At 39.0% G+C, this 24,308-nt stretch overlaps 1 protein-coding gene across 2 annotated transcripts in view; it reads left to right on the top strand.

The window, feature by feature from the left end:
* Positions 1 to 24,308, top strand: part of adgrl1a (adhesion G protein-coupled receptor L1a) — a 146,509-nt gene that overhangs the window by 67,931 nt on the left and 54,270 nt on the right. For both annotated transcript variants that reach the window (XM_043235353.1, XM_043235352.1), the window contains exons 3-4: positions 14,390 to 14,603; positions 18,849 to 18,958. In XM_043235353.1, the coding sequence (XP_043091288.1) occupies positions 14,390 to 14,603; positions 18,849 to 18,958 (324 nt within the window). The remainder of the gene's footprint in view (positions 1 to 14,389; positions 14,604 to 18,848; positions 18,959 to 24,308) is intronic.

Here is a 24,308-nt window from a genome sequence, read left to right as displayed (position 1 = left end):
TTCCAAAAAAGAAACAAAACTGCAACTGAAAGTTTTATTTCAATGTGTACTTTTAAGCTACCAATATGTGCCATTTTCAAACTGAAACAATTCATAACACTTTATTTTTTTGATATTCCATTTCAGACATTCTATTAAGAGTAATTAGCAGTCATAAACTCAGCAGTCTGTTTAATAACTGTAACTCTACAACATACAACATACTATGAGAAACTTTACTAGTATATGCCAACTTATTACACTAACCACAAACCTAACCTAACAGTCTGCTCTGAGTTAGCTGACATGTAGTTACAATAGTTATTACAATATCTAAAGCAGGCTATCAAAATAAAATATAACCCAACAATTTCAGATGTTTTTGAAATTATGATTTGGTAAGATTTCATCTGTGCGACAATATAGATAAATATGCATGAAGGTTCCCTAACCCCAACCCTGAATGAGATCGTAAAATTTGCCACCAATTCTCTAAGCAGTAAAATACTTACAATTTGAGCGTGTTTGTCTTGTTTAATTGGAGGTGGAAGTCTGGAACGCAGAATGACTGAAATGCTTCGAAAGTTCAACCCAAAATGTTTTAGCCACATTGCTTTTATGGCTGTCTCCGGTAATTGGCTAAAAAAGCCGTATCTGCAAAACTGAACATCCTTGAGCAAAGCTTGCGGATTTTAAATAATATGTTCCTGTGGCATCCAAACAGCTGTCCATTGAGATAATTGGGAATGCTAACGGATAACTTTCTTCGGGTACAATACACATATTCGAGCTGAACATTGGAGTGTTCGAGAAACCTGTTCGGAAACAAACATTATTTCTGTTATTTCTGCTATTCCGTTTTGGAGACTTTACAATGCATCTTTAAGTAACCACATTCAGCTCGGGTTAGTGCCGTTCGCCGTCACGTTGCAGTTCAGCACTTTATTCGAAACGTAGTTATGTCTCGTCTGGAGCATGTCTCGGATTCTGCCTGCAGACTCTCAAAGACACAGACGCAGACACATACCCCCTTGCAAACAGCCAAAGTAGCTGCTTCCTTCGCTGCTCGCAAATGTGCAGACAGGCTGTGAAACGACATTAGTGCTCTTTAATGGGGTTGCGTACGGACCACTCATGGGTGCATGATGAAGTCTTGACATGGTGGTTTCATTTAGTGCGCATGTGTTTATTTATCTGTGTTTGTGTGTGTGATTGCAGCAGTGGTCCCTCTGACTGCTCCAATCTGTTCTCATCTTACATACACTTAAGTCCTCACTTCATGGTCGCTCTTGTGGAAAGACCTGCAGTCATGTAGCGCACACTTTTTCTCTCTTTTTCCTCCTCTTCTTGAGTTCTCATTCAGCTCTAGAGGGCCAGCTGTTTTGCCGTATTTTTCTCCGAGCTCTTTCCTGTCTGAATGTTTAATGAGGGAGGAATTTGTTTGGGCTGCATGGATGCAGCATTCATGGGCTTTTGAAGCAGCGAGGGTTGAATTCATACATGTATTGGCTGATTTTAATGCATAAATAAAGCGGCGGCTCTGCTGCTTAATCAGAGCATGAATGCAGTTGGAAGGGAGTCTTACTGTTTGCTCAATGTGTGATGCTTTAAAAAAAAATCTGTGATGTTGATTTTAGTGTGCTGCTGTTGCTATGAATCACACCACTCTTGGGTCTGTCTTTAGCATATACACAGAAAATTCACTCTTTTCCTCAAATTCCTTCCATCTCTCATCACATGTGTTTTTTTGTTGTTTCTCATCTTGTCTTCTCTTTTCATGTTGTCTGTTCAGTTTTTGTCTGGTTTCCCCTTTCATTTTCTATGCCATGTTATCTTTTTTTCTGCCTTTCCACATTTTGTATCTTTTTTGTATCTCCTCTCCTCTCCTCTCCTCTCCTCTCTAGTTTCACCTCCAATTTTTTCCTCTCCTCTCCTCTCTAGTTTCACCTCCTATTTTCTCTTCTCCTCTGTTTCACCTCTCCTCTCCTCTCCTCTCCTCCCCTCTCTACTTTCACCTCCTATTTTCTCTTCTCCTTTGTTTCACCTCCCCTTTTCTCCTCTCCTCTGCTCTCCTCTCCTCTCTAGTTTCACCTCCTATTTTTTCCTCTCTCTCTGCTTCACCTGCCCTTTCTCCTCTCCTCTCCTCCTCCTCTCCTCTTCTCCTCTCCTCTCTCTCTCTCCTCTCTAGTTTCACCTCCCTTTTTTTTCTCTCTCCTTTGCCTCCCCTTTTTCCTCTCCTCTCCTCTCTAGTTTCACCTCCTATATTTTTCCTCTCTCTCTCTCTCTAGTTTCACCTCCTATTTTCTCTTCTCCTCTGTTTCACCTCCTCTCCTCTCCTCTCCTCTCCTCTCTAGTTTCACCTCTCCTCTCCTCTCTCCTCTCACCTGCCTTTCTCTCTCTGCTCTCCTGTCCTCTCCTCCCCTCTCTAGTTTCTCTCCTCCCTTTTTCTGTCTCTCCTCTCCCTCCTCTCCTCCTCCTCTCTCCTCTCCTCTCTAGTTTCACCTCCTATTTTTTCCTCTCCTCTCTTGCTTCACCTGCCCTTTCTCCTCTCCTCTCCTCTCCTCTCTAGTTTCACCTCTTATTTTCTCCTCTTCTCCTCTCTTTCTCCTCTCCCTCCTCTCCTCTCCTCTCTCTCCTCTCCTCTCTCCTCTCTCTCCTCTCTTCTCTTCTCTCTCTCTCTTCTCTCTCTCCTCTCTCTCTCTCCTCTTCTCTCTAGTTTCTCCTCTCCTCTCCTCTCCTCTCTCCTCTCCTCTCTCTTGTTCTCTAGTTTCACCTCTTATTTTCTCCTCTCCTCTCTTGCCTCTCCTCTCCTCTCCTCTCTAGTTTCACCTCTTATTTTCTCCTCTCCTCTCTTGTTTCACTTCCCCTTTTTTTCCTCTCCTCTCCTCTCCTCTCTTGTTTCACCTCCCCTTTTCTCCTCTCCTCTCCTCTCCTCTCCATGTGGTCGTTGGTGGAAGAGTGCCGTGTTCTTCAAAGCGTGAGCTGAGAGCAGTAGATCACAGACAGGTCTGTGCGAGTGAAAGGTTAATGGATGGCCTTTGAATATATATTGGGAGTGTGGGAGGAGGGGGGCGAAAGAGAGTGGCGGCGGTGTGTTCTTTCAAATGGGCCTTTGAAGATGCTTCTCTCTCCCGTCTCTGTGTGTGTGTGTCTCCACTGATGAGAGACAGAGGCCGTGTCTGAAGCCCTGCATTATCTGCTGTCTGGTCTGGTCTGCACATTTTCTTTTATTCGTATATGTGTGTGTGCTGTGTGATGGGCATTATGGAGACGTCTGGTTTTCACACCAGTGTGTGAGCATCATCATTTTGTTCTGGTATGTACCGATGTTGCATTTACACGTATGCTTGTGTCATGGAGTGTATGTGTTTATGTTCTCTCCCACAATTTAATAATTATCAGCTGTAGCCAAAGGCAAACAGACAGAGAGACTGATGTGGGGATAGTATATTAAAAGGCAAAAACATAAGTGTGGCCAAATAAGGGAACACCTCGAAGCACAACTATTTGAGACTGCAGTAAACAAGAGAGACTTTTATGATAACAGGGACAACACCGTAATTGTTTGTTCATTATCTGGTGCATGCAATTATCTTTTCACACTTCATAGGTGCAGGTGGTAAAACTGCTTTTATACCTAAAGTAAATACTACTACTAGTGAGATATTCTCCCTCATAAGATGACTTGAGTCATATCAGTGATTTATAAAAGATGTTTTATTTTGTGCGAGGTTGGACAGTAGAAACTTTGTAACCCCATTATTTTTGGATTTCTAATAATGTTTCCAGAAACTAATAATGAGTGACAAGTACATAGGAAATTTCTACAATGGCTTTGGTACTTAAAAAAAAAAATAAGAACAGTAATTCAGTATGAAATCTAAGAACAATATCGTTTGGCCAAGCATTATACAAAAATACTCTGTGCTATGTTAAGTGTCATATTTGTGTACAAATATCCGATTCTAGAGTTCATTCTGCGTCAAGGAAATCTGAAAATCTAATGGTATCAGTGGGAATGGTGCCTCAAGGAGGAAACATTTACAGAGATCTGTGAAAGTAAAATAACTGTCATCTAGTCGTAATGCTATCTGGGCCCTTCCCAGATCACAATGACTGCATACTGATTGTATGAATGCTGATACAAACATTTACCAAAGGCTTTCATTTGTGTTGTGTATGGAGATTGATCACGCATGTATTTTACATTAACCTCCTTAAAAATAGATTTATATACATTTTAGTTATAAAAGTTGCAGAATTATTTGCAGAGTAACATTCGCACAATACATAGAGAACATTTGAGAAGCGGATGTCACTCTAAAAATGACGACACCTAGATAAAAACATTAGCATCAAACAGATGTCGACACATTGTGCTTCCGCTATCAAGTTTAGAGAGTGAAAAAACGACTCGATTTAAGGACAAGGATCTGACAAATCCATCGAAACTGTCTTACTTTGTTTCTCCTTGACTTACGCACTCCACTCTCCCCTCTTGGCCTACTTGCTCCCTCCCTCTCCTCTTTTTTGATTAGGGAAGGCAGTATTGAGTTTCCATTTATATCCGTTTATAATGCGGCTGCCATTAGCTTATGACAGGCTGGACTAACCGAAGTCTCTAGTGGCATTATGCCGCTGGTTTTATCCTTTGCCCTATGAAGTAGTTTTATTACCTCTACGCAAATGAAATCACAGGACTCTGAGACTGTAGCGTGCCCTGAATTACTCTCTCGCTTGCTATATTTCACAATACGGGGGCAGGAATAGAGAATGGATAAAACACTGGTGCGCTGGTCTCAGGAATGCTTTAGTCTCAAGGTGAGACATTGTTTGGGCTAAATGTGTTTTAACACAAGGTGAGTGTGATTTTGACCCAGTCACATCCTGTCCTCAACAGGAAGTGTATCACACTCTGTGTGGCCGGTCCCCGCTCATTACTCTCTCGTTCGGACCGAGTCCTAATCTTAATCCTAGTGGTTCCAGTTCTCTCTCGGCCCGGCCGTGAGGCTGGCGGAGAGTGCGGAGACACCGAGTGCGGGGTGTGATGTGTCGCGCCGGGAGAGGCGTGTGGTGTGATGTGGACACATGGGTGTGTGTGTGTGTGCGAGTGAGACGTGGGATGCAGTGCTGGGCTGTAATTGGGTTCGGTGCGGGTGGTTGTGATAGCCGGAGAGCTGGGGACAGACTGTAGAGAGACGCTTGGGGAAGAGACACACAAAGTGACCTTCAGCCTTTTCCGCTGAAGGTAAAATGTTTTTGTTTTTAAGTTTTCTCAGCTTCTCTCACTCGGTTCGATTATTTCCATTTCAGCTCGAGCAGATTTAATGTGTGCATGCACCTCCGGTACTCTTTGACTTTCTTTTCATGCGTTTAAACATTTGCCTTTTTGATAGACAGGAAACTTTTTTTTTTTTTCTCTAGAAATTAGGAGTAGAGCTTTTCTCCTCAAAACTTCGGTTCCAAGATGCTGGGACGGTTGCCAGGTAGTTGCTTTGTAGCTTGTGCACTTTGCAAAATATTTTAACTCTTCAATGCGTGCGATCATTCGATGTATAGAATATTCATGGTGTCACATGATCACCTGCTAAATTAAAATCTGCTTTCACACTTTTACTGGCGCAGAGCCAGAGAGATACTCATTAAAAACGTGAATAGGAAAAGTATTTAGTGTTTTCAATCTCGTAAAGTTTCAGACATTTAAAAAAAAAAAAAAATGAAGCATAAGTGCCGATACCCAACCCATTGACAGAACCTGATTTTGCTGAGTTCTTTCGTGTTTAACATATTTATTGACCCTGAAACATTATGATTAAAACAGATTTAAAGAACCAGTTTATAGCTTTTGTATATTTTTTAGACTTATAATCTGTGTTTGGTGCTTGTACATCAATATCAGTCATCTATAATTTACTTAGATTTTAGGCATGATATGGTTTTGGAATATTTTGGACTTAAATGTACACCTCTGCAAACATAGTTGCATATATTATATTGCATTTATGTTAATAAATAATTTGAAATATTACACAATGCACCTTTAAGTTAGAACATATACATAGGGAATTCATATAAAACACGTTGACAGATTTTGTAGCCTAAATATTGTATTTTTTTATTATTGTTCACATATGGTTCATTTCAGTTTGACACGACAGACTTTTATTTTTATTTTTATTTCTTACAGAAACCGAGCCATAGACATACATAAATTCACATGAAACAAACTGACATCTTCGACAGTTGGATGAATAAAAATAATACGAATGCTTAGCGTGTTGACTTACAGTTAGAAACACCCCTTTTTACACAAAACATAAAAAAAACCACATAAAACATTGACAGCTTCTAAGAAAAATATTATGTATACTAAGCTTTTAATTACTTTCAGCTAGAAATTCATGCAAAATTAAACTCTGCTTTATGACATTCTTACTTAGCCTAACGAATAATTAAAATCCAACGAATAATTCACATTTCACACGATGATATAAATAAATTAATAATACATTTTAATAAATTACACACCGGTGTCTATGCAAGTGGGTATAGTAAAGGTAAATCAAACAATTGGACAGCATGGTTTCTGAATTGCCCTTTTATGCAATTTCATCTTGTTTTTTTCCACATGGTGTTAAAAAATAGGCAATAAATCAACCAACCACTGGCCACTTACTTTCAAGTCTTTGTGATGTGAAGTGGATGAATTTGCATGTTCAAAATCATCTTGAGACACGGCAGGTGAATAGGGTAGAAAAACATAACTAATAGTTATCGCCTTATTTACTTAGTTGATTAATTACATTCATAACTGTAAACATTTCTTGCTTTACAAGTTTTCTAAAATGTCATGTTTAAATATGCAAATGAGGCATTATTAAGTTACATTTGTGCAAATTTGCATACATCTGTAGAACAAAAATCTGGATGAAGTCAGTTTCAAAATTCTTGTTTAATTTTTTTTGACACGTTAGAGTCCAAAGTTTACAAAAAAAAAGCTGTTGTATTTTAATCAAGCGAATTAGATTTGAACAAATCCCTCTGTAAAAGCCTCGAGGATGTAGACGGGAATAAAAATGCACAGTTCTGGGTTTGTAAGTGCTGCTGAAGTTAAGATTTCTGGCTCAGCGTAGGAGAAAAAACTCATTTTGAGAAAACAGCCTTTAAAAATATGTACTGTGTTTGAAATCTATTGACACAAATAGTTAAAGTGCACTTAGCAGTGTCTTTATGGATGTTTTCTTTCCGCTAGTCTGAAAGAACACTTTTTGAAAAGCCCAAAAGCCCAAAATCTCAAAATTGACAGGTCCGTGAAAAAAACTGTGTTTTTGCCTCCCCTTAAAAAACTCAAACCGGTGCTCTGCTAGAGTACTTTAAACTCGCGAATTATCATGTAAAACATTATCTCTAGCCAACGGCAATGTATGTTGAAGCCATGTTAGGAAAACGGTGACGTTCCTAATAAATGCGTGCCTGATAAAGACATGCCGTGTGATTATGCATTAGATCGTCAAACTCAATTAAACGAGTCAAACTCAATTTAGATCAACAAACTCGATTACATGTATCACTGCGGCCCGTAGATCAGCGATAGCTTTATGTTCAATATCGTAATAATATATAGGGGGCGATTCTGTTCGTATGGATATGGGATTGATTGCGCATTTAGATTTCTTTAATCAGCTATCATGTGAATTATATGATTCAAATTTATAATTGACAGCCCTAATATTAAACACTAAAGTGATCGCTACAGTCTTGGAGTCGTTTGTTACTGAATCCTCGACCGGAAGGCGTACTGCGTGCACGTTTAGTCGGCCGTTTAAACAGACTCGCAAGAACTAGACTAATAAGAATTGTTTGGTTATATGCAACAAATTTTCGAGAGGCCAAACCTGCTGACACACGGGGCTCCCTCTTTGAACCGTACACATCGGTGTAGTGCTGGCGTGGCATTCATGTCGGCTCTAATGGTGCTGGTTTCCAAAGCTTGAGCTGTGTGCTAATGAGCGACTGAGCGATTAAGTGGTGCCTGGAGATGCACTGAAAGAGGAAGAAGAGGCTGATGGCATCCACACTCAACCGGTCCACGCTATCTTTATCCCTCTCAACCTGCCTCACAGACCTGCCTCTCATTATTAGAGCTGCTAATTGCTTAATCAATCACAGCTTCGTTAATTGATAGGCAGCTCTGATAATCAGGTATTTTAAGCTCAATTCAATTGATTGAATTTAATTTTTTTTTGTAGGAGTCTGTCGGCAGATGAATTATTTGGTGGTAATCGTTCCTTGTCATAGTGCATAGCGTAGAGGTCTCAAGTGACACGTGACAAATGAGTGATCTGTGTAGGTGAGCGCTAATGCATCACACTTAATTAGAAGAATCCTTCTTATTCCTGTATTCCTCTTTGATTTAAAGGTTAAACACTTTTTTTTTCCAAAAGATTAATGCATTTATTAATTTAAATGTAATGTTGGAAATGAAATTTGCATGTTTATGTGTTGCATGTATACATTTCTATCATTTTTATTTTACATAAATATACTGAATCTAGAAATAAATAAATATTTTTCTTAAATATATACATGCATGTGTCTGTGTCTGTGTGTGGGTGCATATATGTGTATATATATATATATATATATATATATATATATATATATATATATATATATATATATATATATATATATATATATATATATATATATATACTATATATATATATATATATATATTGAGACAATATTGTGTCTAAAATGTAATATAATACTAACAGACATAGGATATAAGACACAAACCCATACAGCATTTTTTCATCAGCAGCAAATGCATGCACGTATGCGAAGTGCTTTAATCATTTTAACGCAATAATTAATGAATGATATTTCTAATAGATCCTTGTTCTTTTCTTCTTACATATACAATACCCAGTATGACCTCAAAGCGTACATTTTTAAGAATGTGGATTATTTCTTTTTTTCTTTCTTTTTATTTTCAGTTTCTTTATCTTAAAAACTATTGTGTTTTGCTAAAATGCAATCCGATAGTGATTCTGCACCCCCCGCCCCTTCCTGTTTTCTATTGGCTCTTGAGTAATTGCAAGGCTCTAGGAATAATGTTGGAACCCTGTGGACCTTTAATGAGCCAATCAATGCCATATTTTACCATCTACAACACTAGATACAAGTGTCTCCATTTCTTTTCCCCTGCTGAGTTCATTGTAGCCTTCTTTTCAACTGTCTCACCCCATTTGCGTCTCGCCTGTCCTGTCTACCTCTGTCCTTGTCCTTGTCTGTCTGTGTCGGTCAGTGTGTGTGTGTGTGTGTGTGTGTGTGCGCGCGTGCGTTCAAGGCTGAGGGCACGGCCTTTCTACTCCACTCTCTAAACCTCCCCCAGGCTTTAATTACTGCATTTGGATAATGAGTCAAATCCAATCACTCTTCTCCAGTGATCTGAATTAGTATACAGCTCTTATTATGGCAGCACCAGCCCCAGTTTCTTCACACCAGCTGCCCCGCAGTGACACTTCTTCATTTCTTCGCTCCTCATTCTTTCTCTTCACTTGGAGAAAGGCTGAGGATCGGGGGGGGAGGAAACGAGAAGAAAAGAAACGTGATGAAAAAATCATTCAAGAGGGAAAATATGAATATGGAGTGGAATGACCTGTTGAGGTTGCACGCAGTGTCTATGCATAGATATGTTTTGAATGAAAGGTGATGATACTGCAATGATATTTCTATATTGTGCGGTGTATTACATTTATAAATTGAAAGCTATGGCCTGCAGGCTATGTTGAGGAGGCTGTTTTGAAACTGTCGTCTTTTCTACAAGCTACTCATCATTTAAAGTAGTCCGATTACACAAAGCCTTATGATGAGTAGTTAGCTGCATGACTGGTTACAATGAAAAAGCAGAAAAATATCTTTATTACAATTACTTGGAAACCCTTGTGAAATAAAAATGTGCTGCTTTGAATAAGCACTTGAAGTTGTTCTTTGGGTCTTCAAAAAATATTAAACTGTACTTGTGGATAATTTAAAACTAATTAAATATAAGGCCACTTAAGTGTATGTCAGTGTTTGAATATTATTTTATCATGCTTTAAAGAAGGTACACTTACTTTAATGAGTTAACTAACAGGTAAATGACTTGATTAGTATTTTAAATATACTAAATTGGCTAATGTTTTCAATAGATATTACATTAAAGTATGTTTTTGTTTACAGTAAATGCTCATCAGTGCATTCAATACTTCATTTTGACCGTATTTTAAATACAACAGTTTAAATACTTAAGTTCTACATTAAAAAATGTTGCAATTGCAATTTATATATTCAAACTGCAATATATTTTATTTAATACATTTTAGGTTTTTATTACTATTATTACATTAAAAAAACCCATTTATTATTATATTATTATTATTATTATTATTATTATATACATGTGCTATTTGCTAAAATGTGTGCAATAACAGCCATTAAACATTCAAAATAAATCAATAAATCAATCAGTCTGAAAAAAAAGGGTATACCGAGTATAGTTTGAGAGATTCAGCACTGTTTGTGAGTGTGTTTTTTTGATTTACCTCAGTTAGCTCAGCTATTAAGCTGCCCACACAATATAATGTGACTTTTAAAAAACTGTGATGTACCGTTGTGCCAGCCTGCAACGTTAATCTGGAAATAGCTTGTTAATTGCTGCTTGCAAAAGCGCACGTTTTTGATCCTGCAAAGATACTGTCATACTACTGAAAATGTGGTTAAGTTAGTATCGCTGCTTGCTGTTACTCTTCATCGCTGATGAGGCACAATGCTCACGCAGGCAATACCAGCTTGACTTTGGCTTGCCTCATTTCTCCCAATCATTTCCAGTCTACATGTTCACTACAAAATTAAAGTATCTTTAAGTATGAAGCTCTCAGTTCATATATTGACACTGTCACTGTCTGTGCAGCAAAGCCTAGGACTTGTGATTCATCTGATAAAATTGTATATGAGACTACCTGCTCTATTTCAACCCACAAGCACATACAGAGGTGTTGGATTGAGTAGTTAATTAGTTTTACAGCTAGTGCAGTGTAGTCCCAGATCACGTGTGCTTGTTCAGAGTCACCGGCGACAGCAGGAGGAAAATTCCTTCACCCACAAACTGCGTCCCGGTTTATTTGCATCTCATTTGTTTCGAATGCCGTCCTGTTAAGACCAAATCTATTTAGAATTATGACAAAATACAGTGAGCAATTTGCATTCACAAAGCACGTTTTAAGCAAACTGCATGGCAAACTTCTAAGATGATCTGTGTTTGATTAGTGTTGGGAGTTAAATAATAATTAAATGTAGTGACTAACTTAAAGAGAGAGTTCACCAAAAACTTTCTAGACCAGAGGACATTTCTGTTACAGTGCTGTCTATGGAGGGTCAGAAAGTACTCGGATTTCATTAAAAATATCTTCATTTGTGTTCTGAAGAAGAATGTAGGTCTTACAGGTTTGGAACGACTTGAGGGGGAATAATTTGTAAAATAATATTCATTTTTGGGTGAACTATATTCAGCACATCACCTCAGTTGTGTGTTACACACTTTCCAGTAAGCTGCCAGACCCCACAGTAAGTAATTTGCACTAGGTAGACATTGATTCATTGGCAAGCAACCAACTGTTTTTCTAGATCACTAGTCAACTGCTATAATTAAGTAGTCATGGAAGCCCTAACATAGCTTTGGATTGGTTAGTCCAATCCTCTGTAACCTTGAATTCATTTGAGAACAAATAATACAATGTTTCACAAATAACCTTTCTTTGGGATAGGCTATGGGAGTACCCAATTGAAGTTTCAAACTCTGGTAACCAATCTGCCATCCGCCATCCGACCCAAATTCGTTCCAATTACACATTCCAATCACTTTCCAAAAACTGACCCTGAACAAAGATTTCAAGATAATTCTCTTCCAGATATTTACTTACCCAAGGTCATTTTCCTAATCATCTGTGGACCTGCTTATATCAAAAAGACAAAATGAAAATATAACTATCCTATCTTTTAAATGGGTTCCATCCTTTAGCTCGAGACTTTCCAGCATTTTAATTCGGATTACGAAGATTATTCCCCTCAGTCCAATTTCCCCTTTCGATTGCAGATAATGTCTGTGGGAGCAGAATACACTCATAAATGAGGGAATGAGCCTATTAATCCTGTAGCCGTAGTCAAGTTTGGAAGATAACTTGGTGGTTACAGTCGGAGATACGGGCAGATAAAGAGACTGAAAGACAGAAATGATTGGGCTGACGTATTTGGCGTAGTTTGTGGGATGACAACATGCAGTGTGGGACGTACCGGCTTGCTGAAGCTATATGAACATGTGGGTGGGTGGGTGATTGGTTGGCTGTGTGATTGGCCTCCTGTGGCGAGGCAGTGCCGAGCCCAGAGTAATGGTTTAATCAGTGACCAGCAGTATGGAGCTATGTGTTTGCTCCACGGGAATGCTGCGGAAACAAGACTCCATGCTGGCACACTCTAATCCCACTTCGCCTCTTTATATGTGTGCTTGTGTCATGTAGGCGCAAGGGAGTGTGTCTGTTTGAATGCACACCAGAACAGCCTTGTGTGAAGCATGTTTACCTCAGCAAATCTCACAATCATCTGAACAGGCCTGAACCCTTGAATCTACACATTTATGGCAAGATTACGCCATCCATCCCCATGCTGATGTCGCCACGCTTGCTTGCTGTAGTGAGCCTGTGTGACAGCTACACGACCGCTTGATGTATGATGCAGTTACATATGTCCACGTTCCATGGCGGCCACTAAGTGCTCAGGGTGTAAGAGAACAGGACAAGGATTACAGAACCGCTGAGTGGGAAACCAGCTCAGAGAGTCCCGAGCATGCTCAAGTGCGCTGGGATGAATGGTTGACATTTGAAGATAAAAGGAGCAGGCTTTAGATCCGGTGCAGCTCTGACTTTCGCATTGACCCTGTAGTGAAAAGGGGTGGCTCAAAATCGGAGGATTTTCCATATTTGGTCCTTCATCTCTCAAGCCAAAAAAAAAAGGCGATTTTTGTGTCCAAAGCTGAATCCGTTTTTCTGTACAACAGAGTCTGCAGATTACTGTTACTTACAGAAGCACGCATCGACTAAGCAGGTTTTTTCGAATTGTTGGCTTTTTTGTAAATAAAAAAAAAAGTTTCCTCCATTTGATTGCAAAGTCTTTGAAGCTGCAAGAGCTGAAGGAATGAATTTCAGGAGTACTGAGCGCTTCATTGATCAGTTTTTCCTGTGCATGGAACTCTGTGGGTCAGATCCACCCCCTCATCTTTCAGCACAATGGACAGCTCCACAGGTTCCCCCTCTCTATTTGTCAGCACCATGGAGAGCTCCATTGCCTGGTTTTTGTCCTTCTGTGAGTGGAGGCGGCTGGCGGCCATTTTGCATGGCTGGATCTTCAAACTCTTTGAAAGCTCTTGTTCAGATAAAGTATGCCACTCTGTGCCACTCTCAGGCCCTCTCAGCCAGGCACAATGATTAACCCTACGGCACCTACAGCCCTCTTAACGTCTCTCTCTCTCTCTCTCTCTCTCTCTCTCTCTCTTAAATTAAGTGTAAATGGCAGACGCCACGTGTGGGCAGAAAGGGCAGGCAGTGGGTCTAGGGTCGGATCTCTCCTCTAGGTGCTGGTTCTGCTCAGGTGTGTAGTTATTGGCTCCCGAAGCGAATTGGACACATGGTAGCTGATTTTCTATTCTGGAGCCTAGCTTTCGGGTGGTGGATGGCACCCGGTGGAGAGCTGTGTGAAGGAGTGGGTGGATGTTAACAGAGTGTATACGTAACTCTCACAGTTTGTTTCAGCGAGAGGGTAAATAATTTGCTCCTCAGGATTACGAAGGCTGAAAATATGATTACTGGCTGTGAAAAACCCTTGTCCGTTTGTCTAATTATTTCTTTCTTTTCCCTTTAAAGGTTTTTTGTGGGTCATAAAAGTTTGCTGTAATAAACAGCTCCATATGCTGTAAGAGTTATTCTTAATTAGCAGCTTTCTTCTTGACCTGTTAATAACATCTATAATCTATGCAAGTGGTAGGCTCATTTTAAAATCAACATGTAGTAAAATTTGACCTTGTTTATTATATTAACAAATGTTACTGAACTTATTGTGCACAATTCATCACTTTATTCCCAAATGTTTTCCATAATTGTTTGTTATAGTCTGCCTCTCTTTCTCTGTAAACCCCAACTTTGAATCATCCTGCTACGTAAAATCCGCACTTAATGATTCAGTCAATTCAAATACATAAAATCTGCTCCCACTCCCACAAAATATCCTGTTTCACTCAGAATTATGTGCAATTACAGTGGTAAATTGGATTGTGAACAGTTCGTGCTGATTACGTTTCTCTTTCTTCATGCAGCGTTAAGTCGCTCTGCAATGCCATTTGGTCTGATGCGGAGGGAGTTGGCGTGCGAGGGTTACCCCATCGAGCTCCGCTGCCCTGGCAGTGACGTCATCATGATCGAGACAGCCAACTACGGTCGCACGGATGACAAGATCTGTGACGCCGACCCCTTTCAGATGGAGAATGTACAGTGCTACCTGCCAGACGCCTTCAAGATCATGTCGCAAAGGTACATCAGAGCATTGTGTGTTTTAGCGTCTGTTTCAATCATAGTTGACTTCTGAGGGCCAAAATACTTTTAATTTGGGCAGTAAACTGTCATATTTATTCAATTTAATGTTTTTTTTTGGTAATTTTTCTTTAAATGGTGGCAGCATACAAAGACATTTCAAAGTGACATTTCATCCCTAATGATAATAAGTGTGACAAAGCAAAACTTCCATACTTCCATTCAACATACTATCGATGTCACAATACCAGAACTCTTGTAGTCAGTACCAGAAGCACTAAGCACATGATATTCGATACCAGCAATAATACTTAAACATTAACTCCTTTATTTAACAGTACGTCAAGACAACATTAGTGGCACTTGGCCTTGAACGAATAAACACATGTGCACTCGCACTTTTACTCTGAATGCAAGCATTAGGATATATTCACTTGGAGGCCAAACATATTTTTGAAAACCATTCATAAACAACAGAGTTACGGAAAAATTCGGTACCATCAGTACTTGCCTTACAGAAGAAAAACAAGTACAGACAGGATTTTAAAATGTAAATATCGACTTGGTATCGTAGTATGCATTCGCCAACATCCCTACAATCGTAAGTGTTTGTTGTAATCAACTATACATTTTACTTAAAGACCTTTCTGATTATCATCGTGATGCATATTTTTGGTTTTGTCTTCGATATGGTTTCCAGCGGGAGGTTTTGAACATTAACACTGCATAGGAGCGAAAGGGTGGTATAGACGTTACAAATGACTCTGACTGTTCGTGTCACTGTTTTGTTTTGCGTGCACTGTGTATTCCAGAGTGTATTGATACGGTTGAGTGGTTAAGTGACTGTTCAGTGTGTGTGTGTTTGAATAATGTGTGCATAACCGTGCGCGCGTGTGTGTGTGCGCCCGCCTGCAGTTGCAGTCCCTGTCTGTGCTCAGCATTTGCTTCCTGCGAGACGAGATCAATGATTCCCTCTTCTAGCTATCCATCAGCCTTGTAATAGAGAAAGAGAGAGAGAGAGAAAGAGAAGGAACCGAGGAGGCATGTGGGAGGGATGAGTAGATTGAGAGAGGGATTGGACCGGGAATGACGCTGCACTAGTAGAGGGATGATGAGGGGATATATAGAAAGAGGGATTTGAAAAGAAAAGTGTCTCTGCATCTGTATGGCAGAATAAATCTTTACCGTGCTAGATCTGTGTTTGCATTTTATACCGATAACAGCCCTGCATTCATACATTTATCTGCTTTAGTCGGAGGCAATAGCTCTAAGTAGGTTTGAGCTGAAGGAATAGTCTGCTGCCTCCGCACCCCTCCAACTGACGCTATCTGTCACATGATCGCACCGGGTGAGAAATTATTACCGCGCTTGCCAAGGCTCATGCTTAGGACCGGAGTTTTGACAAACCCATAACCCTGAGTGTTACATTTGCGACATGCGGCCCGTGTCACACCATTTGTGCTACAAACCTGAATCATAATTGGAGTCTCCGCGCCACGCAATAAAATACATCGTTTTCATGTTTTTAAAATGTCTAATTTAGGTTTCTATTTCCATGACTTTGCGACTGGAGCAACGACACACGAGCTATACCACCGGGCCCCCGGGAATCTTTATAACGTCAGGTCTTGGTTGGAAATGAAAATCGGGTTGAGGTTAACTTAACGTTGAATTTTGGTTACACGCCCTAAAAACAACAAAATATCGATGTCAGCTGACATCGGTATTGGACATCGGTTAATGTTGAATTTTGGTCACCTGATGTCTCAACCAGAACTTAACCAAATATCAATAACAGTAGATAATCATAGGCGATTGTGTGCTTTATTCATAGTTAAACGTGTCTAATATGCTATTAAAACTATCTTTTTCCGACCTTACAGCTGTACTGAAAGCAACAAAAATAGCAATGTTATCGGTTACTCATTATGTACATTTAATGATGTTAAATATCACAATATCATCTATAATATATTTAATATTATCTAAAAATATTAGCTAAAAACATATTCGTCCGGCCTGTTGATGCATGTTTCTGATTGGCTGTGATATTTCACTGATTCTGTTGCTTTGCGGTGCTGTTTCGTGTCTGGTGTGGACACTTGTCGTTTCGTTTGTAGTTCGGACAAGGTTTAAGATCTGAAATCGCATACTTTCTGATTAGGTATTGCATTTGAATGTAAAATATAAAAAAAAATCATTCTATATAGTATGAATATGAACATGAATGTTTACTGTCACATGACCCACAAGCATCAATTGCGTTTCTTCACTGCCATTCATAAATCGATGCATAAATATGCACTTTCATGGGGGCTGATAGAAAGGAAGCATGCAATTTTACACACAGCGAGTGACTTCAGCAGAGTACAATCATCTAGAATCATGCTACAAAGAACAGCGCACTCAGAACAGCATAGCAATATTTTTTAAAAGTGGTCAAGCAGTACACAAAGATTTAATTCTACAAACCAGTCATTTGATTTCCTGAAATGTGGAAAAAAAAAAGCTTGCACATCTGTGCATCTCCGACTTACTAATGTTGTGTAACGATCCATCTGCGCTAAGGCCCCACATGAATGGGAAATGGTCAAGAGAGCAACTTTAAATCCTAAATATTAAACCATTCTGATTTTTTTCTGATTACAGTTTGTAATAATAATATGTTCTCTTTGTGGTGTTACATAGGGTTATTTTAAAACATGTCCTTACTATAGCTTTTCTATCTTTATTGAATTCAAAATATATATATATATATATATATATATATATATATATATATATATATATATATATATATATAATATTTGATTTATTATTGTTTTTTGTTTATTATTGTTTTTATGTCATATATATATATATATTCTATTACACTGATTTGGAGCTCAAGAGATATTTCTGATTATTATCAATGTCGAAAACTGCTTCATATATTTTTTTGATTGCTTGATGAACTTTCAAAATGACAGAATGTATTTGAAATATTTTATCTGTATTTTTTCAGATTTTTAAGTCTTTACTGTCTGCTTCTTTCAGTATGTTTTCCAATGTTAGAGTCAACTGCTATAGAATTAGAACCTGAATGTGTTAAACGGGTTTCGTAGGGAAAAAAAGGTTGCCATTGAAATAACATTAAATGTGTCTCATTCTGAAGCATTCTGTGCACTCGGGAGGTTGCTTTTTTTTTTTTGGCCACTTACACCACTGAGGCCATCTCATTTCAGAAATGTAACCAGTATAATATTGATAGTTATTCCTTGTAAGGCGTAAATTATTGTAATTTGTTTATACTTTGGAATGTATTGGTTGCTTTTTCTGAAAAGTGACAGCCGTAATGATATATGCAGCCCACAAATGTGACCTCAGGAGGGCGCAGCCTTCAAAATGAGACACAGTGAATGGCTGCGATACAAAAGACCTCAGTAGGAGGCAAACAGAAATGCATGAGGAAAAACTCACTGTGGTTTTAGAGAAAAGTGACTTGTGCAGGTGTAGTGTGCAAACTCTCAGTTAAAATGCTGTTTGTGTGTGTTAGGGATGTTTAAATAACTTTTTTTTTTGTTTAAAGTTTGTCAAAATTATTTAATAGGTCTGATTAAATACTTTGGTTTTATATTATATTATATTATATTATATTTATTTTATATTAATTACGTTACTATTAAGCCCCTTATCTAGACACTCTTTAAAATTTAAATAAAGTAGATTAACATTTAATTTAGATGATTTGTTATCTAAAGCCAGTAACTGACCAACAAAACACACCAACACTAATTAATCTTTTACATTATATTATATCATATAGAATTGAGTGAATAAACTTAAAAAAAAAAAAAAAAAGAATCAGAATTTCTAGTTATACAGTCAGAATTATGGGAGATAAACTTGTATATAATAATAATCTGTAATAGGCAGAATTGCACGATATAAAATTGAGAATTGCGAGTTTACATCTTATAAATCGCATTTGCGAGTTCATATAATTCAATTCTAAGGAAAAAGGAAGTCAGAATTGCAAAACAAGCTGCGACTCCCTTTTTAAATTTTATTCAGTGGCAGAAACAGCCTTCCATACATAACAGCCCATTGAGAAAATGTAAAAACTAGATCCTTCTGTTGACTGATAAAATGATTGTTGACTTTGCTTTTATTAAACATCTCTCTCTCTCTCTCTCTCTCTCTCTCTCTCTCTCTCTCTCTCTCTCTCTCTCTCTCTCTCTCTTTCTCTCTCTCTCGTCTTCTCAGGTGTAATAACCGGACTCAGTGTGTGGTGGTGGCCGGGTCTGATGTTTTTCCCGACCCCTGTCCAGGAACCTACAAATACCTGGAGATCCAGTATGAATGTGTGCCATACAGTGAGTAACGCCACAGACACTCCATCCCAACAGCCCCACCCCTCGCCTCTCTTGCCCCTCCCCTTCACCTCCCCACCCCGCCCCCACCTAAACCCCGCCCCCTCAACCAGCTACTGCCATCCACAAACACAAACAGACTCAGTCACGCACACACACACTCACGAGTGCGTTCTCTCCTTCACGCACACGCTCTCTCTCTCTCTCTCTCTAACACTCACTCACACACACACACACACTCTGTCACACTTTAAACCGTTTTTTTCCATCGACAGTGCGACGTTCCAGAGACTGAGGGAGATTTTCACATCGGGGAGGTGCTCCGTACACAAACAAACACACGAACGCAGATAAGCATTCAATATCCCCAGCGCAGTGCAGACTCAGCCTTTATTGGCGATCGTAAGCACACAAACACACTCGTGCACAGCCTCACACAGTAACAAAATGACCCCGAGGGTGCTTTATCTGGCATTAAACACCTTTACCTCCCCTCTGACAGACAATCAAAATGAAAATTGGGCCGCGGCGAAGCTGCGAGAGCGAGGCGGCAAGCCGCGTGCGTGCGTTGCACAATGGGAATGTTAACACAAACCACAAATTTATTTCAGCCCGCACGACCCAAAGTCGCACACATGCTAATATTCCCATGGCAACGCTCGGCTTTCCGCGTCGCTCGAGAATGAGAGGCAGGGTGTGAATTTTCAGCGAGTTCGGGAGCCGGGCTCATGTGAAAATCTCCCGTCAGACGGTACCCCCTCCTCCCCCTCATGAGCGCCGACTTTACGTGTGCAGGTGGTCCAGACGGGGCCGTGACTCAGCGGAGGGTGGGTCTGGGGGGCTTTAGGAGGGTAGTTTGGTGTTGGGGGGAAGTTAATGGGTTTTACTGTGAGCGGGAAGGGGGTTATTAACTCTAATCTATAATCCCGGGGTCAGTTTCTCTGCTCTTCCCACAGGAAATAAAGAGGATGGACTACAACCCGCCGGTCGGCTCTGCCCGCTAATCCTCCTTTCTCTTTTTTTTTTTTTTTTTTTTTTTTTTCAGCGTTCAGCTTTCTACTCGCACTCTTCTCATTCGTAATCACTCTTCTGACATTTTGATTTTCTCGTCCAGACGTTTGTTTTTACTCAGTTGTGTTTTTGTTCTTCTCTTTTGATTCACCTCCTGAATTCTCCTTTCTTTGTCTCACACGTGCACACAGTCTTTAGCCTTCATCTCTTTTCTGTTCCCTTTGACACTCTTTTATTCGATCTCCACCATCACTTCCACTTTTTTTTTCTCTTTCTCTATCTTTTGCAGGTTTTGGGAGGCGTCCAGAAGAGTTGAGCGTTTATCTTTAAAGCTCTCCAACTCTTTCTCTCTCTCTCTCTTACGCACGCACACGCACACACACACACACACACACACACTTGTACAAAATGAACGAGACTCTTCAGCCCACACTCTTTGACCACCTTTGCTCAGCGGCCGTAATCCTCAATCCGCTTCCACACAAACACATCAAAACACACAGTGCAAATACTATTCCTTGCTTTCCTCTTTCGGGTGCTTAGCGAGACTCAGATTTAGTTCAGAGGCAGCGGCTAGTCTCTCCCTCTCTCTCAAAGACTCGATACCTTGACTCAACGCTTTGTTATTTCACGTTTTTATAGTATTCTGTTGTTTTGTCTGTGCTGACAGAACGTCATCTCTTTCGCTTTATTATTTTGACAATATTTCATTTGTTCGTGCGTTTTATTATCTTGCCTTTTGTTTTCTATCTTTGTCGTTTTCACGAGTTTTGTTTACGCTGTTTCATGTTCTGACGATATTTGTTGTTAATTTAGTTTGTTTTGACAATTTTATTATTTGAACTTTGTTTCCGTTATTTTGTCTTTGTTAGTTGGTTTGAGCATTATTTTGTCTTTCTTTCGACTGCTTTTTATTTAATGGCCATTATTTTGGCAGCATTTCATTATTTGCTCTTGTTTCATCAGCAAAATTATGTGATCAAATGATTTCACACACACACACACACACACACACACACACACATATATATATATATATATATATATATATATATATATATATATATATATATATATATATAAGATTTTTAAGATTTATTCCGGTGGTGCAAAGCTGAATTTCAGCATCATTTTATACACTACCATTCAAAAGTTTGGGGTCATTACATTTTTATTTTTTTTTTATTTGAAATAAATTAAAAATTTGGTTCAGCAAGGATGTTAAATAGCTAAGAAGTGATGACAAAGATGTATATTGTTAGAAAATAATAATATTTTTAATAAATGCTTATTTCGTCAAAACATCCTTATTCATAATCATTACAACATTGCCAGCGTTGATAATTTTATTAATAAATAGATTATAATTGTAATAATAAATCAATAATAAAGCATATTAGAATGATTTCTGAAGGATCATTTCACACTTTAGTCTTGAGTAATGACTGATGGAAATTTCGCATTGCATCACAGAAATAAATAAAATAGAAACCCATTATATATATATATATATGTGTGTGTGTGTGTGTGTGTGTGTGTATGTGAAATATTTTAATAATTTTTAATCTTTATATTTTCAGCATTACTAAATTATTTTGCTTTAATTATTCTTTAAGCAATATCTGTCTGTTCTGTATACATTAAAACATTTCTTCATTATTCTGACAGTATTTATTTTCAGTATGTATTTTAGCTAACAGAACCTGTAACACTTTTTAGCTATTAAATATGACTTTTCCCTCAATAAATTCTTAACCTGCTACTTACTAATAGTAAGGTAGTTGTTAAGTTCAGGTACTGGGTAGGATCAGGTATGTAGAATAAGGTCATGTTGATTTGTTTGTGTCAGACAGGTTCGAAATTGCTTAAAACCGACAGCGGTTCACGTGTTATGTTTTCTTGAGCATATGCGCATACAGTATATTAGATTCTCTCCAACAGGTTGCATTTCTGATGGAGTAAAGTAAGCGTATAGGGCAGATTAGTTTGCCGCTGCTAAGTCGATGCGTTAGCATGACATATGTTGGCGAGCGGCAGGTGAGTCACAGCTGAAACGCTTGCACGCCTCACCACTCTGCTCACCGCTTCATTTAGCCTGTCACAGTTATTTTCCTTTTTTTTTTTCTCCTTCCTCCCCAGTCGCCATCTCTGGCATGTTGGCTTGAAATAGCGCCGCGCGCAGAGGTGAGAGGATGCGTGATTAACTAGCTGCTGACTTGCATTTTATTGCCTATTTTTAAAAACTTTGTTTACGGTGTTTGAGGAATAGAGAAGCGAGGAAAATTGGGACCTGATTCCTCCATGATGAAAAGTCCTCGCTGTCTGAAGTGACAAAGAAGAGCCAATTATCGGGATCCTCCGTCAGTCGCGTCTCCCCCGAGGGACCGTGGGCACGGAAGGGACGCGCTCCTCTCCGGGCTCCACATGTTGTTGGCTAGCGTGCCGGAATAAATAGAAACGTGCTTCAATTATACCCAGACATCACGCCCCTCGAACGCCGAACCAATTCGGCCATTTTTAATTACCGGGGGATGGTGGCATCGCTCGGGCCTCTGTGGAGATTTGTCGAGATTAATTGAATTTACTGCGCCTAATTGCTCTGATAATGCCCCATCTTTCACGGCTGCTGGAGAACACGTTCCACGCCGTTATTGGCGTGTTTACCGCCGACATATGTCCATTTGTTTGTTTATTTAATATGCAAGGACGGAGGAATAAGGGCTACCGCGTTTAAGGACGTAGCTTGGCTCGCGGCGCTTCTGACAGACTCCTCTTTGCGCACGAGCCTCCGTGATAACAGCCACGCGAGACAGAACGGCGACAGATTCAGCCAAGCCGTCTTACACACACACACACTTAAAGACAGAGTCAGTGTGCCCGCCGAACGCACGCGCACATGCTCGTTCACTCACAACTGCGACCGCAGCCAACTTATCAAAGTCGGGTGCCGAGTGCCAGCGGGAGTCAAACTCGCTGGCCCTCATTTCCACAGAGCTCAGTGTCTCCGAGGAAATGACAAACAGGCAGCTCTGCTCCGAACAGCGGCCCTTAAAGACAAACAGCAGCGCCCGACTCGCTCGAACTCCATACAGCCCGGGGCCATGTTGGCCAAGAAGCATTAATGCATCCACGACCTCTGTAATACGTCCTCATTTGCTCTTGTGCCACAAATCAGTTTAGTCCAGTCGGGTTGGCATCTCTCCTTGGTGTCCGGTGTCGTTCTGCATTTTAAAACAAGACCGCACGCACTTGATACTCACGCTAGCTTATCTGATAACCTTAGCCGGGTCAAGAAAAGGCAATTAGATGCGTTTAAAGAAATGCCGTCTTAGGTTAGTCTTCACATTTGCCGACTTATGGGCTCAAATGGAGCAGCGGTCAATCAAACTGTCTAGTGCCTTTGTGTAATGTCGTGGTCACATCATGCCAGGATTACGGGAATTACCAGATGACAATTACTCCGAATCAGGCGTTATTCATTGCAATGACAATGCACTTACTGCCAAAACGTAGAGTTTATGCTAAAACAAACCGTAATTAATGTCTGTAATGTATTTATTTGTTTATTTGGAAATTATATTATTTACAGTCATTCAATATTCAATTAAATATATTAATTAAAAGCTGAAATGTATAGAAAAAGTACAGTCAAGTTTAATGCATATAGTAAATTATTTAATATCTGCAATTATCATGATTTTAAACATTTCATTATTATTATTATTTACATTAGAATTTATTATATAATTTAAAAACAGAATTATATAGAAATAACTACAGTCAACTGGTTATAAAAGTGATATATTATTATATTTGATTGTATTTTTACTACTAATTATAATTATGTAGAAAGGACTATAGTCATAAGTAAAGCTTTTGTAATATATTTTAGCAAATTTTATATTATTATTATTATTATTATTATTATAGCAGTTTAATAACATTAACTAGTGTGCATTTGTATGAAATAATTAATCTCCTTAAAAAAATTTTGTGTGTACTACTAATAATACCAGCAACAACATTAATATTTTTTTTTGTTTTGTTTGACATTTGAAATTATAAAAAAAATTATAAAAGAGTATTTAACAGTAACCCTAACATTAATTCAAAAAACTTAACATGATCCACTAATATTTGACAACTACAAAAAAAAAAATCTCACTAAGAAATAAATTCTGCCTATTGTATGTTATGCATGTAATATCATCAAATTCATAGTTTTTCGCTATTACGCTGCGCATAATATTACACAATATAGTATAACTTGCCTCGCCACTGTAGAACTGCATTTCTTCACCAGACGCTAAGAAAAGTAGATGCAGTTGTTTATATTCAGTGC

Source organism: Puntigrus tetrazona, chromosome 3 (assembly GCF_018831695.1).
Source record: "Puntigrus tetrazona isolate hp1 chromosome 3, ASM1883169v1, whole genome shotgun sequence".
In the NCBI taxonomy this organism is placed as follows: Eukaryota; Metazoa; Chordata; class Actinopteri; order Cypriniformes; family Cyprinidae; genus Puntigrus; species Puntigrus tetrazona.
Note: the sequence above shows the minus strand (reverse complement) of the source record. Positions and strands in the feature narration are given on the sequence as shown.